Raw genomic sequence first — 13,066 nt, 5'->3', positions numbered from 1 at the left:
CAGACACTACAGATCCATCAATTAGTTCAAGCTAACGCAGGGTGAAGTATTCAAGGAAGAATTTGATAAGCTTTTATGAAGAACACTTCATTTGAAGGAGCTGCTGTTTCTCGGGTCCCTTGTTCCCAGTGCCAACAACTTTCCAAGCAGCACCACTCCCTGACACACTAGGGTCAAACGGTGGATATTTATTGTAGCACTACACGATTTAACAATCAAATGAAAAGAAAACAGCAATAAACAGTCCAACAAACGTGTGGAAACAGTTGCAAACTAATGTATAAACTTTGTAATACACTAGCAAACCTATGACTGTTCCCTAATCCCTATACTATGGGAGGTCCTAGCTAGAGGGCAGTACAAAGATAATGGTCTGCCAGTCCCTGGTAAATCCTCTTCCACTTGCCAGTGGCTAGAGCCCAAATCCAGCAATGGAGCACTCAAACGTAAGTCCCTCTGAAGTGTGGTATAAGTGCCTAATCGATGTCCCAAGTGAGCAGCATTGTTCCCTTACATAAAGTGCAGTAGGGCCAGAAGCCTCTCACCGACTCAGCATGATGACTGGTCTCCTCACGCGTTCTGTCTGAGGCTCAGCGATGACAACTGCAGTAATGTGCTCCCCACAACTAGGTGGTGACACCAGCTTGGAGAGTGGTGTTCCCACAGACCAGGAGATGTCAGCGACTCGGCTTTTTTACATCACAGACACTACAGCAAATCATCCCGTCAGGAGCAGCTACACTGCGCAAGTGCTCTTCATCATCCTCCCAATGACTGCCTCAAGGCCAGGAACAGTCCTACAAAGCACTGGTATTGCTTGCATCTGTAGGTCTAGAGCCTCAGTCTCCCTGAGGACTACATCCCCCACAAGTCATAGCTCCTTCCAGCAGCCCATGTCTTTTACAGGATGCATGACAGTTCAGTTTCTTCTTCCTGTGCTCTTTCTTGGTGCTCGGTGGGGGGCTTTTCTCTGGCTGTACACAGAGCTGGAGCATAGTTCTACAAGTGTCCTGTCTTCTCTCTCTTCTTCTCTCCTCACTGGCAGGCAAGGAGAGGGAGAACAGCTGCAACAGTGGCTGTGAGTGAGCGGCTGCAGCATATTGACATTGTCAGTGACTCCTGGTCCATGCAGCAGTGGGCGGGAGCTCTGTGGATCCGGGTTACATTTATTTATAAAAAATTTTAAAAATATAATAAAATCCCACAGTCACCAAGGTGTTTTTTATCAATACATTTCAAGTTATAGTGAGGAAAGAGAAGAGAGGGGCTCCAGACTAAGTGCAGCATTAATCATGGTAAATTTATTGGAAGGTAAACAATTGGCAACTCACTAGAAGTAAAAATATAGAGAGCAGGTCACCCTAGACGTCTTCCTGTGGCAATCCCAGGAGCCGGTGGAGGACAAACAGGAGTCCTTGCGTCCAACCTCAGGTCTGAGGAAGAAGCTCCGCTTCGAAACGCGTTACCACCCATTTACGTCACCACGCTCCTACGTCTAACGTCACGTCAGCCCTGGCGCCATTTGCATTCCAAGCTGGTTCCCCTTCGGGGGCCGGCCACTCCAGGAGACCTAGGAGATCCGTTCCAGCTGCAGTTGGACTCAAGGACTCCCGTTTGTCCTCCACTGGGTGCCGAGATTGCCACGGGACGACGTCAAGGTTGACCTGCTCTCTATGTTTTTACTTCTAGTGAGTTGCCAATTGTTTACCTTGCAATAAATTTACCACGATTAATGCTGCACTGAGTCTGGTGCCCCTCTCTTCTCTTTCCTTGCTTAGAGAGTCCAGCTTTACTCTGAGGGTACTGCCACTGATGATGCTGTCGGTTGTCCACTGCTCATTGGGAACATTCACAGCCCATTCCCCCGTCTTCCCCCTCGCCCTTCATTTACCAGTTGGACTTTACTTATGCACTTTGGACTTTTTAGTAAGATCTATTTACCACTCTAGCGCCAAATATTTACCTATTGTAAGTTATAGTGACACTAAACCAGGGCTTGAAATTTCCACTCGCTTACTCGCCAATGGTGAGTGGAAATTGTGGTGGGGGCGAGTGTGTCCCCCAGGGCCGTCTTGCTGAGCAGGCTCGGAGCTCAGTCCGGATCTGTCATTGGCACTGGGAACCATCAGACTGCTCAATAGCTGAGCACAGTGAAAGCAAAGCAAGGAGTGTGTGCTGTGCTCTCTGCCTCCCCCTAGAGTGCAGTACCCGGATCTGTGAGTGAACAACGAAGTACTGCAACTTTTTATGGGAGGAGGGTGGTGGTGTCTGTGTGTGTGTGTCTGTGTATGCATGTACAATTGTACATGTGTACATGTGTCTGCGTGTATGTACATGTATGTGTGTGTGTACATGTGTCTGTGTGTGTGTGTACATGTGTTTGTGTGTGTGTGCATGTACATGTGTGTTTGTGTATATGTACGTACATGTGTCTGTGTGTACATGTGTCTGTGCGTGTGTATTTCTGTGTATGTACATGTATCTGTGTGTATGCGTGTCTGTACGTGCCTGTGTGTGTATACATGTGTCTGTATGTGTGTGTGTGTGTACATGTTTCTGTGTGTGTGTGTGTGTGTGTGTGTGTGTGTATGTACATGTCTGTGTGTGTGTACAGGTGTCTCTGTTTGTGTGTTTGTTGGTGGTGAGTAACTCTAAGGCCTGGCTAGTAGCTCAGGACTTGAAATTTTAAGCCCTGCACTAAACAATATCCTAATTTTCCAAAACTCAGCCATGTACATCCACTATTTAATGGCCCTATAATCTATATTTCATGCAGTTGTTTCTTACTGTGTTTTTCTGCCTCCTTATAATGTTCTCCATGAGCTCCTGAACCCTCCAAGAAAGTGTGGCTATGTTCCTACATACAGTGGCACCATGGAGGATTAATATACCCATCCTCTAACAGGATCACAGCAGCAAAAACATGAAATTTGGATTTGGAGGAGGCATTTTTTATAGCGGTTAAAAAGCCAAAAACGCTTTTTACCTTAACAAATTCTCTGCAAGGTAAAAAAAAGTCAGAGACCACTCCCCCCAGTCCCCCCCCTTAAACACTTACCTGAGCCTGATCTCAGTCCAGCACTGTGCCTGTCTGCAGCAGCTCTTCTCCCCTCTCATTCTCCTCACTAGAGATTCAGCAGCAATAAGAACCATTGGCTCCCATTGCTGTCAGTCAAATCCTGTGAGAAGTGAGATGTGCGCTATGTGTGTCTATAGATACACACAGCCTGTCTCAGTATTAAGCCCACACATCTGCCCTCAGAGCAAGAAGTTTGCTATGGGGGCAGATGGAGAAAAGGAGGAGCGGACAGCACTGGCAAGGGACCCCAGAAGAATAGGTTTAGAGCCACTCTGTGCAAAACCAGTGCATAGAGCTGGTAAGTATGACATGTTTGTTATTAAAAAAAAATAACCTTTACAATCACTTTAAACAAGAGTTTAGTGTCAATTTAAAGAACTCTTATAGGAATTATTTGTATTATATTATCCCCGCTCACTCTCAGGTAGACACCAGGAGTGGAGGAACCCTCTTTCAACTGGATGGATAAGTATAAAGTGGACCTCTTGTTTTATACCAAGTTTTGAATGGCATACTATATACTTGGACAAGTGAAAAAACTGTATTGACTTTTGATATTTTGGATGCTGTGACTCTGACTGAATATACTGTATATACTGACTACTGATATTCTGGTCACTATGATTTGGACTGTGTTTATACATTGAATTGTGTCTAACAGACATCTGATTTTGCACTGAGAGATTCAAACACACAGGCATATACAGTATAGAATTACATATTCTGTATCGTACTTCTGGCACGATATGGGGAGTGGTTGCCATATGAGATCTGATATCTTTGATACAGAATAGACATTATTCATTTGTTTGCCTACTGAAACTTGCATATTTCATAGAGTTGCTGAACCTAATAGAGTATATGTGAGGAACAAGATTTAACATTTGTCCATATTACCGATTGGGCAGTCCCACTCCCTCATGAAGTCGGTATGGATTTCTCTGGAACGTAATATTGATCATTCAAGCAAATGTTAGAATTACATTGGATGATTAGAGGTTGATTAGGATTTACCGTAGGATTTAATCACAATGAACTTGGTTATTTCATAGGTTTACAAGGACACATCTTTATGCAAACATTTACAGTATAGCCAGGAAGTATTGTGGCACGTACTGAAAAGATGTTTCTTAAATACTTTTAAGTGTTTTAACTTTGCTTTTTTAACAATAATTTATTGCATTTTATGCAACCACAGCTTTTATTTAGATAATAAAGACTTTTTACTGAATTGTAGTTATTTGGGATTTTTTCATTACCTCAGTAGCAGCCACATATGGAGGATGTGGTATTTGTATTTTGAATTATTTATATTAGCCAGTGACCAGATGGCTCTAGGATCTAGGAGTGTAGAGCTTCTATAAAGCATTACTCTTTTATTTTGAGGAATTATTTGTATCTATTCTGATCCAATCTAATATTATAAAATACCTTATTATTATCACTAGGAAATATGCCCCCATATCTGAGTCTGATATCCGAATCTCAGTTACTATATGTGGATACCCCTTCTCCATATTGTGCCTCAAGCGGGCTAATATGCACTTTTTTTTTCATTTAATCATCAGGGTTGTAGTGAATGCAGCAATGTGGATTTAGGGATCACCCTCACTGCACTATTGTATTGTGACAGCAAGGAATCCCTCTCACCCCCTACTCTGTGATTGAGTGCTCGTTTTTAAGCAGGATTAAGCCCTGTGGGTAGGGTGAAACATGTCAGGGGGACATGGACTGGATGGAGTTAAGAAAATTATAGAAACATTTTTGTAGGAGCAGCGATTGTATGATAATCTAATCTTTAGTATACAGCTTTCAAGAGCTGATCACAACAGTTACGACAATAACCTAAGGGACAAGCGCAAAATTTTTGCTTGTACGATACCAGATTGTACAATTTTTGTTTAATCAGTACAGTAGTCATCCAAAGATACAATACATGACATGACATTACTTCCAAAATTCTATGCTGCCGTACGAGAATTTTTGTAAGTTGAGTAACCTCTTCATTTTCGATATGGAGACAAGCATGCAAAAAGAAACACGGACGATCATTCTTCCGATATTCTCATCATATATACTAGGCATTAGGCTGAAGCTGCTACCACCTATTACACGTGGTGCTTGCATGGTGCTCGCTGGCTGAGATTTCTTTTCTTGTTCTAGGGCTACACATGTACCGAATTTTGTCCAGTTTCCGCTGAACCAGCCAAAATTTGCTACTTGTATACCCAGCTTTAGATATAGACAGATGTAAACAAGAAAAGAAAAGCTTGCCTCTTGTGAGGGCATGACAGTTCTCAATATTATTATTATTATTATACAGGATTTATATAGCGCTAACAGTTTGCTCAGCGCTTTACATTATAGTGGGAGACAATACAGTAACAATACATTTCGATACAAGAGGGATTTGAGGGCCCTGCTCCTAGGAGCTTACAATCTAGGAGGGAGGGGTTAGTGGTACAAAAGGTAATAACTGTGGGGGATGGAGTGGTTGGAAGAGTAGAAGATTCCAGTATTAGCTGAAGCTTCCCTGAAGAGATAGGTTTTCAGTGCCTAAAAGTGAGCAGAGTAGGCGATAGTCTGATAGATTAAGGGAGAGAGTTCCAAAGGATGGGGGAAGCCCTGGAGAAGTCCTGGAGACGAGCATGGGAGGAGGAGACAAGGGAGCTAGAGAGTAGGAGGTCTTGCGAGGAGCGGAGAGTACGGTTTGGGTGATATTTAGAGACAAGATCAGTGATGTAATTTGGGGCAGTGTTATGAACGGCTTTATACGTCAATACCTTCTGTATATAATTTGTGCTGTAAATCAACATAATATTGAGGAGGGCATGGTCAAACACCCATAACAAATTAGGTATTTGCTGCTCTACAACTGCAACAAATGGTCATATGTACTCATTTCAATAGCTCCTCATTTTTACAAAGGATCATAATGTTTAAGCAGAGAGGGATTTCCTTTTAAAATGAGGACAGTTCAAGGTCAAGAAAAAAATCTAAAAATTGCTAAAATTACTATATGCAACTTACCAGATTTGGAACCGCATGATGGAGCTGTCTGACCCGAAGGACACGTACACATGTTAGGTCGTGAGCAAAACCCATCGCCACAGGAGTGCCGACAAATGGCTGTAAAACAATAATTTCACAAATATTAACCTAGAGTGTAATTATACAGTTGAGCTGTCCTTCATTCTCAACTGACAAACTTTGCTGTCTTCTTCTGAGTCTTTAACAATGTTTAGATTCTTAAAATAATTTCAATTATATAATAATTTTCTCTTTTGCATAAAAATAAGAGATGTACTCATATTTCTAAAAGCAAAACTGCTGATTGTCTTTGTCACTTCTCCTTTGTATCCTTTTGTTTTCCCTTCACAACCAGCAAAGGGCTTACCTCTATGAGAGTACTTGTTGAAGGATTATAGCAGTACCTACAGAGTGAATCCAGTTCACCACAGGCTAGACTTGCTATCTTCTAAAGTTTTATTTATTATACCTACCAGCATGTCTTTGGAGTGTGGTTAGGAAAATGGAGGAAACCCACACAGTCACAGGGAGAACATGCAAACTCCAGGCAGGTGGTGCTGTGGTTGGGATTCGAACCAGTGACCCTAATACTGCCAGGTGGAAGTGCTAACCATTTAGCCACTGTGCTGCCCAGTTGATGCATGTTTAACTCTGATTCATTAATTGGCCTACTTTTCACTGTTTTTCCTGTCCTGCTACTTCTTGGTACCATATATTTTGAAATCCTTGTACTCTTGCTGCACAATTGTTCTGTATCTCTTGAAAATTGAAGGAAAATTTGACAGTTTTCAAAAAAAGCAAAAACGGTCATTTAGCTTTTTTTTTGCACTGGAGCCTGCAAAGCAATGCTTCTAACCACAATTAGTAAGTTGATACTTTGGTTTCTGCAGACTTTTCCTCCAGCCCACATTTGTAACAAGGTATAGACCTTCAGTTAAAGGAAGTATCAACAGATTACAAGATAAGACTTGTAGTTTTTTAAATTCACAATTTCCAGTGCATGAATGATATGGCTGTGCTGGAAGAAGAACCCCCAGATTCTGTGTGTGTGGGGGGGGGGGGGTGTTTTTGGGTGGACCTAAATATGGGTGTAACATGAAACATGGTCTGAAAAATCTGTTATGCAGATGTAATAAAAAAGTTCTAAAATGCTGAAGATACAAGATACAGGTGATGCATATCATATAAGTGAGCTATTTTAAAGTTGTAAAGGCTGAAGGTTTTTTTTTTCCTTTATGCATTCCCCCACAGCCCCCCTAATGCTTACCTGAGCCCCTTCTCGATCCAGCGATGTGCACAAGAGCAGCTTCTTATTGGCTGACACAGCAGTGGGAGCCATTGGCTCTGGCTACTCTCAATCACAGACCATAATCCAATAGGGAGAGCAGGGGGCGAGGTTGAGCTGTACTCTGAGTGCGAATGGAAAGACAGAACAGCGGCTCAGAGCAAGCTGCTTGCTGTGGGGGCACTCAGTAGAAGGGAGGGGCCAGGAGCACCAGCGGGAGAGAGAAGAGGAGGATTGGGGCAGCTTTGTGCAAAACCATTACACAGAGCAGGTAAGTATGACATGTTTGGTATTTTTTTAAATCTGCCTTTAATATCAATTTAAGTTTCCCCAACCACCCAACCACCTATACACAACTGGAACAGCCATTTTTTGCCAGCGCTGCAATAGAAGATCATTTTTGTTTCTGTTTCCGTAAGCTTAAAGCGGAGTTCCACTTGAAAAAAAAAAAGGAAGCAGTTACAAAAACTGTAGCTGCTGGCTTTTAAAATACAGACACTTACCTGTCCCTCTGTCCAGCAGTGTACTCACCACCGCTGGTTTCACCGGCCGTCATCTCTCCCTGGCATCTTTAGTGTGGGTACCCGGCTGTGACAGCTTGCCCAGTGGGCATGTGCGAGAAGCACTGCGCTTTGTGAATGGCCCCGTAGTCTTCGGGGACCTGTCACGTGTACCAGAAGACTACAGGGAGGGAGGAGGGGAGGACAACTTCCACTTCTGATTGCCAAGCGATTGCAGTGGAAATGGGAACAGGAACCTGTCAAATGCCAGTACCCGCTCCTCAAAGGTGCCAATCCTTAATGGGGAGTGGGGGACAAAGGCTTAAAGTGGAACTTCCCCTTTTGGGTGGAACTATGCTTTAACTAATCATTGAGCCAGGATATAAAATTGGCTTGAAATGGTGACAGGCACTCTTTATTGCTGCAGTCACAGCAGACTGCCTACAAATTGGGAATAACTGTAAAAGATAAAGGCCCAATAAAGTTATATTTCAGAATTCATTGGTGCATAATCTTTTTAAAGAACTAAAGGTACAGGCCCAGCTGGAAAAATGATGGATGACCTAATCACCATAGAAACACAACGGCAAAAATTCCTTAACATGTAAAGGAGACTTTATTTTGACGTTCATAATGTGCAGGTTTGCTTGCCTGACATTTGGAGATTATCTTTCGCTGGGTGTAGCCCACTTGTAACACAAATATGCTGAGGCAGGACGGCTGCTTCCCATTTACAGCTACATAATTTATGGAGAGCCATAACATCTGTGCAGGATATACAGTGAAAAATGATGACACTGTGTAATATAGTAAATGATGAATAATGACTTGTTGTCATTAGTGGTGATTTTATGCTTAAGTTCTAACACTTTAATGTCACAGAACTGACGTTTGGCCAACATTTGTACAGGTGCCAGAAACGTTACTGCAGGTCTGAGAGTGACTTTATGGCAGCAGGTGCATCAGTTATAGCTATTAGACTCTCCAGCTCAGGAAGGAGCAACCTGCAGTCCTATTGCTTTGAAACTACAAGTCCCAGCATGGCTTGCGTGCTGTACTGACACAGGCTTTGAAATGGAAAGCAAAACATTACCTTGACTGAGGCGTCCGCCTGCACAAACAAGATATACCTGTGCTCAAATCCCAATAGCTAGTACATGCATTTATCCATCAGGTGCTAAAGGGGTGTAATCACATATTAACACCCCTTTTGCACCTGATGGATAAATGCATGTACTAGCTATTGGGATTTGAGCACAGCTATATCTTGTTTGTTGTATTGTGGGTTAGTAGCCAGACCTAGACCTGGTAGCTCTCCCCCACTTTGTCTTTTCTCCTATTTGTGCATTTGTGTAGGCAGAGCAGAGTAGGACTGGCCAGAGAGGGATTACTTTGATGCAGTTGGTAACTGAAACATGTATTGCAATATGTGTGAATCAAATATCCCTATTTATTGCAAAGTTTGCTTGGAAGGGTATATAGCAGTGTGCAGAGGGTCCTTCAGAATTTCTAGTGTTAATATGTGGTTACACCCCTTTATCACCTGATGAATAAATGCATGTACTAGCTATTGGGATTTGAGCACAGGTATATCTTGTTTGTTGTATTGTGGGTCAGTAGCCAGACCTAGACCTGGTAGCTCTCCCCCACTTTGCCTCTTCTGCTATATTGGCATTGTGTCCACAATAGCATTTGTGTAGGCAGAGCAGAGTAGGACTGGCCAGAGAGGGATTACTTTGATGCAGCTGGCAACTTAAACATGTATTACAATATGTGTGAACCAAATATCCCTATTTATTGCAAAATTAGCTTGAAAGTGTATATAGCAGTGTGCATAGGGTCTTTCAGAATTTCTAGTGCCTGCACACAAAGACACAGCAAAGAGGAAAGGATCAGCGCCAGTGAGCCCACAAGCAGTGCTGGTGACAATTTGTTTATCCCCTGCCTTCCATTTTTTGTGTGTAGATCTTTTAGAGTTTGGTTCCTCATTAAAGCCCTGTTCAGCAGTGTATTAATAAATAAAAGCAAAAAAGGTGTAGACAGACACTTACGAACAATACACTGGTTCCCTCCAGGTAACGTTTTCCATCCAGGACAGCAGTAGGCATTGTAACGGGATCCACACACATTTGGTCTAAAAGACATACAGTAAGCATTGTATTAGACCAAACTGTTAAACTGTGTCAAGTACATAAACAGATGTTCATTGTATATTACGGGAAAATTGAATATGCACTTTATTTAATCTATTATCATCACCGAAGAAAAAAATCAGGTAGCTAAATGGAGTAGAGTATCAGATTTCTGAGGTTTATGTAACTGTCACAGATTATTTGGTTGGTAAAAGACAAGAGAGATGGATGCTGGGCCTCAGTTTAGAAAATAAAAAACCCTGATGAGGTATTAACGGTCACCATGGCCCAAATTCTGTCCAGCTCAGCAGTATTTTAATGAGTCCAGAATGCTCTCACTCAGTTATAACTTAATGAGTTGGATGCTACCCAGGCACAACAAAGTCCACTAAAACCTACAGAGAAATGGTCATTTTGGGGACCTTTAACTCCTTCGATGCTTTGCAGATCATGATTTTTTTTACAAACCCAATAAATTATATTTCTTCTATTCCTGAATTCTGAAAATTAAGCAACCTTCATTTAGTGAACTCTAGAAAACGTAATGTAGTTTTAACTTCTTAAAAACTTTATAAATTAAGGACACATACATTCTGCATTATAAGCATCCATGCGCAATAGCAGCAGAAAAATGCTCATAGTGGTTCATATTGCATAAGAGTTTAGGAGAGTTTATGAGCATTTGCTTTTATAAGAATTTTTTTCAAAACATTCCTTTCTGCTCATTTTTCAATGTACTCTTGAAAATGCCGAACGTTCCAAAGCACCGCGTTTAGCATTAATTCTGCCTGAAATCTCCCCTTAAAAATGCACTAGTGATGAATTTTTTTGTTCTGCCTCTAAATTCTCCTCTTGAAATATGCCTCGAAACATCCTAATGTGCATGGATACATAGGATAACATTGGAATGCTTCTACAGGCAGAGGGAAAAAACACATAATGTTAACAAAAACTTTTACAACTTTCTTTACATGGACCACTTTGCAACTTTCCTGAAGTAGCAAAAATCTGCTTGATTAAAGATATATTCACAGCTCTGCCAACAATATCCCCACTGTATAAATGAATACCACTACTACTACAACTATTACCACTACTCCATCTAAACCAATGATGGCTAATTGCTTTTAGAATAGTGTACTGAGGTAAAGTAAATACAGATATGAAAAGTTTCTTGGTAATGACTAATTATTCAGTTTTATATGTATTTGATTGGGTGTGTGCAGCCTGATTGTAACCACCCTGCAGGTCATCTATTTGCCATTACCCAGCAGCTGCTAACTACTTACCTATGACATCCCAACTGCCAAAAACGTATAAAGAGAGTACGTATTACCTCAGAAGAGGAGGAATGAATTAATCACCTAAAGCCCGATTCCAGGATATTAACAACCCCCTCCCACCCATTCTCACACACCCTCCCAAACCTTCCCCCATAACTAACTGTTAGTATGAAAAATAAAAATTTTGAAATGCCCATTTTACTACCTGAATCCATGGCCATATGGCGATCCTTCTCTCTTCTTCTGTTTACCGGGGTTGTCTTATCACTGCCTGTGTGATGTGATCATCTCCTATTGGTGGATGTGACACTTCCAGCAGCTGGGTCCTCTCTCACAGGCTCCAGAGGCAGGAGAACTCATGGAGGTGGTGAGAGGACCAGTGCCCAAGAAGATAATGAGCGGGGAAAAAAAGCCTGGTCCCCATAACAGGAAATTAGCTTGGCTCATAGAGGAAACTATGACACAGCAGGATGGCTTAGAAAGAGGTGTTTGGAATCAAGACTGAGAAGTACAGTTGTAGAATTGTGTTCAACATTTTTTGTTGTAAGAATATTTTAAGAACATTTTTCAGTATTTCTAATCATTAGTGCAGTCGAATCGACTTTTGTTTTCAACTGCAGAGATGAGAACATTTGAAAGAGCAGGATGCAAATTTTTTCTCAAACGTACGAATTTCTAATAGTGTATGTGGTTTGCATTCAGTACAGTCCATTCATTCCAAAATGAAATGTGAATAGCAAATGAAATCTTGAACTACTCACAAATGACATCCTGAATTGTTCAAGGAATTTTCATACAAATTTTCAATTGAAATTCTACTAGTGTATACCCAGCTTTAGATAACTGATGCACAATACACCATGTCAATTTTAATTTTGCCTGGAGTTGGGCTTTCAAGGCTAAGTTAATCTTTGGAACATGTTACATGTTCCACCTGTATGTAGGGTGGAATTTGTAACTTGTTCCAGCTGCTGCCTCCTCTCCCCCCAAACCCCCTCCCTGTGAAAGCGGGAAGGGGATCTTCTCCCCTAACCTGCTGTCACAATTTAAAAAGCACAGTTCTGGCTACACAGCTGCGTGAACGAACTACAACTACTATAGACAACCACGGTCAATGGCTTGTAGTTCTCAATGAACTACAAGAGCACTGGTGACCACTCTCATAGTTCATTGATTCTTCCTGCAATTCAGTAACTGCCTGCTCGTACGGTGGTACAGGCAGAGAACATACTGAGAGTGTGCAGGAGTCTGGCATTGCACCCGCAATCTGCTGATCGCAGGTGCAATGCTTTACAGGCTCCAGTGTAAAAAAAAAACCAAAAACATAAGAATAAAATAAACTTTTTTTTTTTACAAAAGGAGAATTTATTCCTTAAAAAGTACACTGAGCAGTGATATCATTGATTGGTATTCATGTCACTTGTAAAACTGTTGATTAAAAAATGAACATATATATCTAGCAATGATTCTGATGTACTCTGTACCATAATGCTGCCAAATTCTGAGTTCCTCTGTTACTAAGTACTTCTAGACTTTCATGATTGACTCATGTGAGCGCCACTGACATAGAGAGTTCTGGAATGCAAAATATAATATGAGCCTTGCAATCAAACTTGGTAATGGAACAGCCACTCTCCCTAATATGACACGCCAAGTAGCTCAGGATAATGGATAGATTCAAGAGTTTTATGGGTGACATTAATAATCAAAATTGCTTAGCAGATCATTTAGCACTTAGGCATCTGTAGAGAGCAATT

The 13,066-nt window shown here is 41.5% G+C and overlaps 1 protein-coding gene across 1 annotated transcript in view; it reads right to left on the bottom strand.

Annotated features, from left to right (window-relative positions):
- The window catches only part of FBN1 (fibrillin 1), a 374,110-nt gene that overhangs the window by 316,148 nt on the left and 44,896 nt on the right, over nucleotides 1-13,066 (bottom strand). Inside the window, exons 2-3 of the mRNA XM_089670326.1 lie at nucleotides 9,946-10,028; nucleotides 6,110-6,208 (exon numbers count right to left, since the gene is read on the bottom strand). Of these exons, the coding sequence (XP_089526452.1) occupies nucleotides 6,110-6,208; nucleotides 9,946-10,028 (182 nt within the window). The remainder of the gene's footprint in view (nucleotides 1-6,109; nucleotides 6,209-9,945; nucleotides 10,029-13,066) is intronic.

Source organism: Staurois parvus, unplaced genomic scaffold, assembly GCF_062004578.1.
Source record: "Staurois parvus isolate SC_StPar_1 unplaced genomic scaffold, SC_StPar_1.0 ptg000089l, whole genome shotgun sequence".
NCBI classification, from domain to species: domain Eukaryota; kingdom Metazoa; phylum Chordata; class Amphibia; order Anura; family Ranidae; genus Staurois; species Staurois parvus.
Note: the sequence above shows the minus strand (reverse complement) of the source record. Positions and strands in the feature narration are given on the sequence as shown.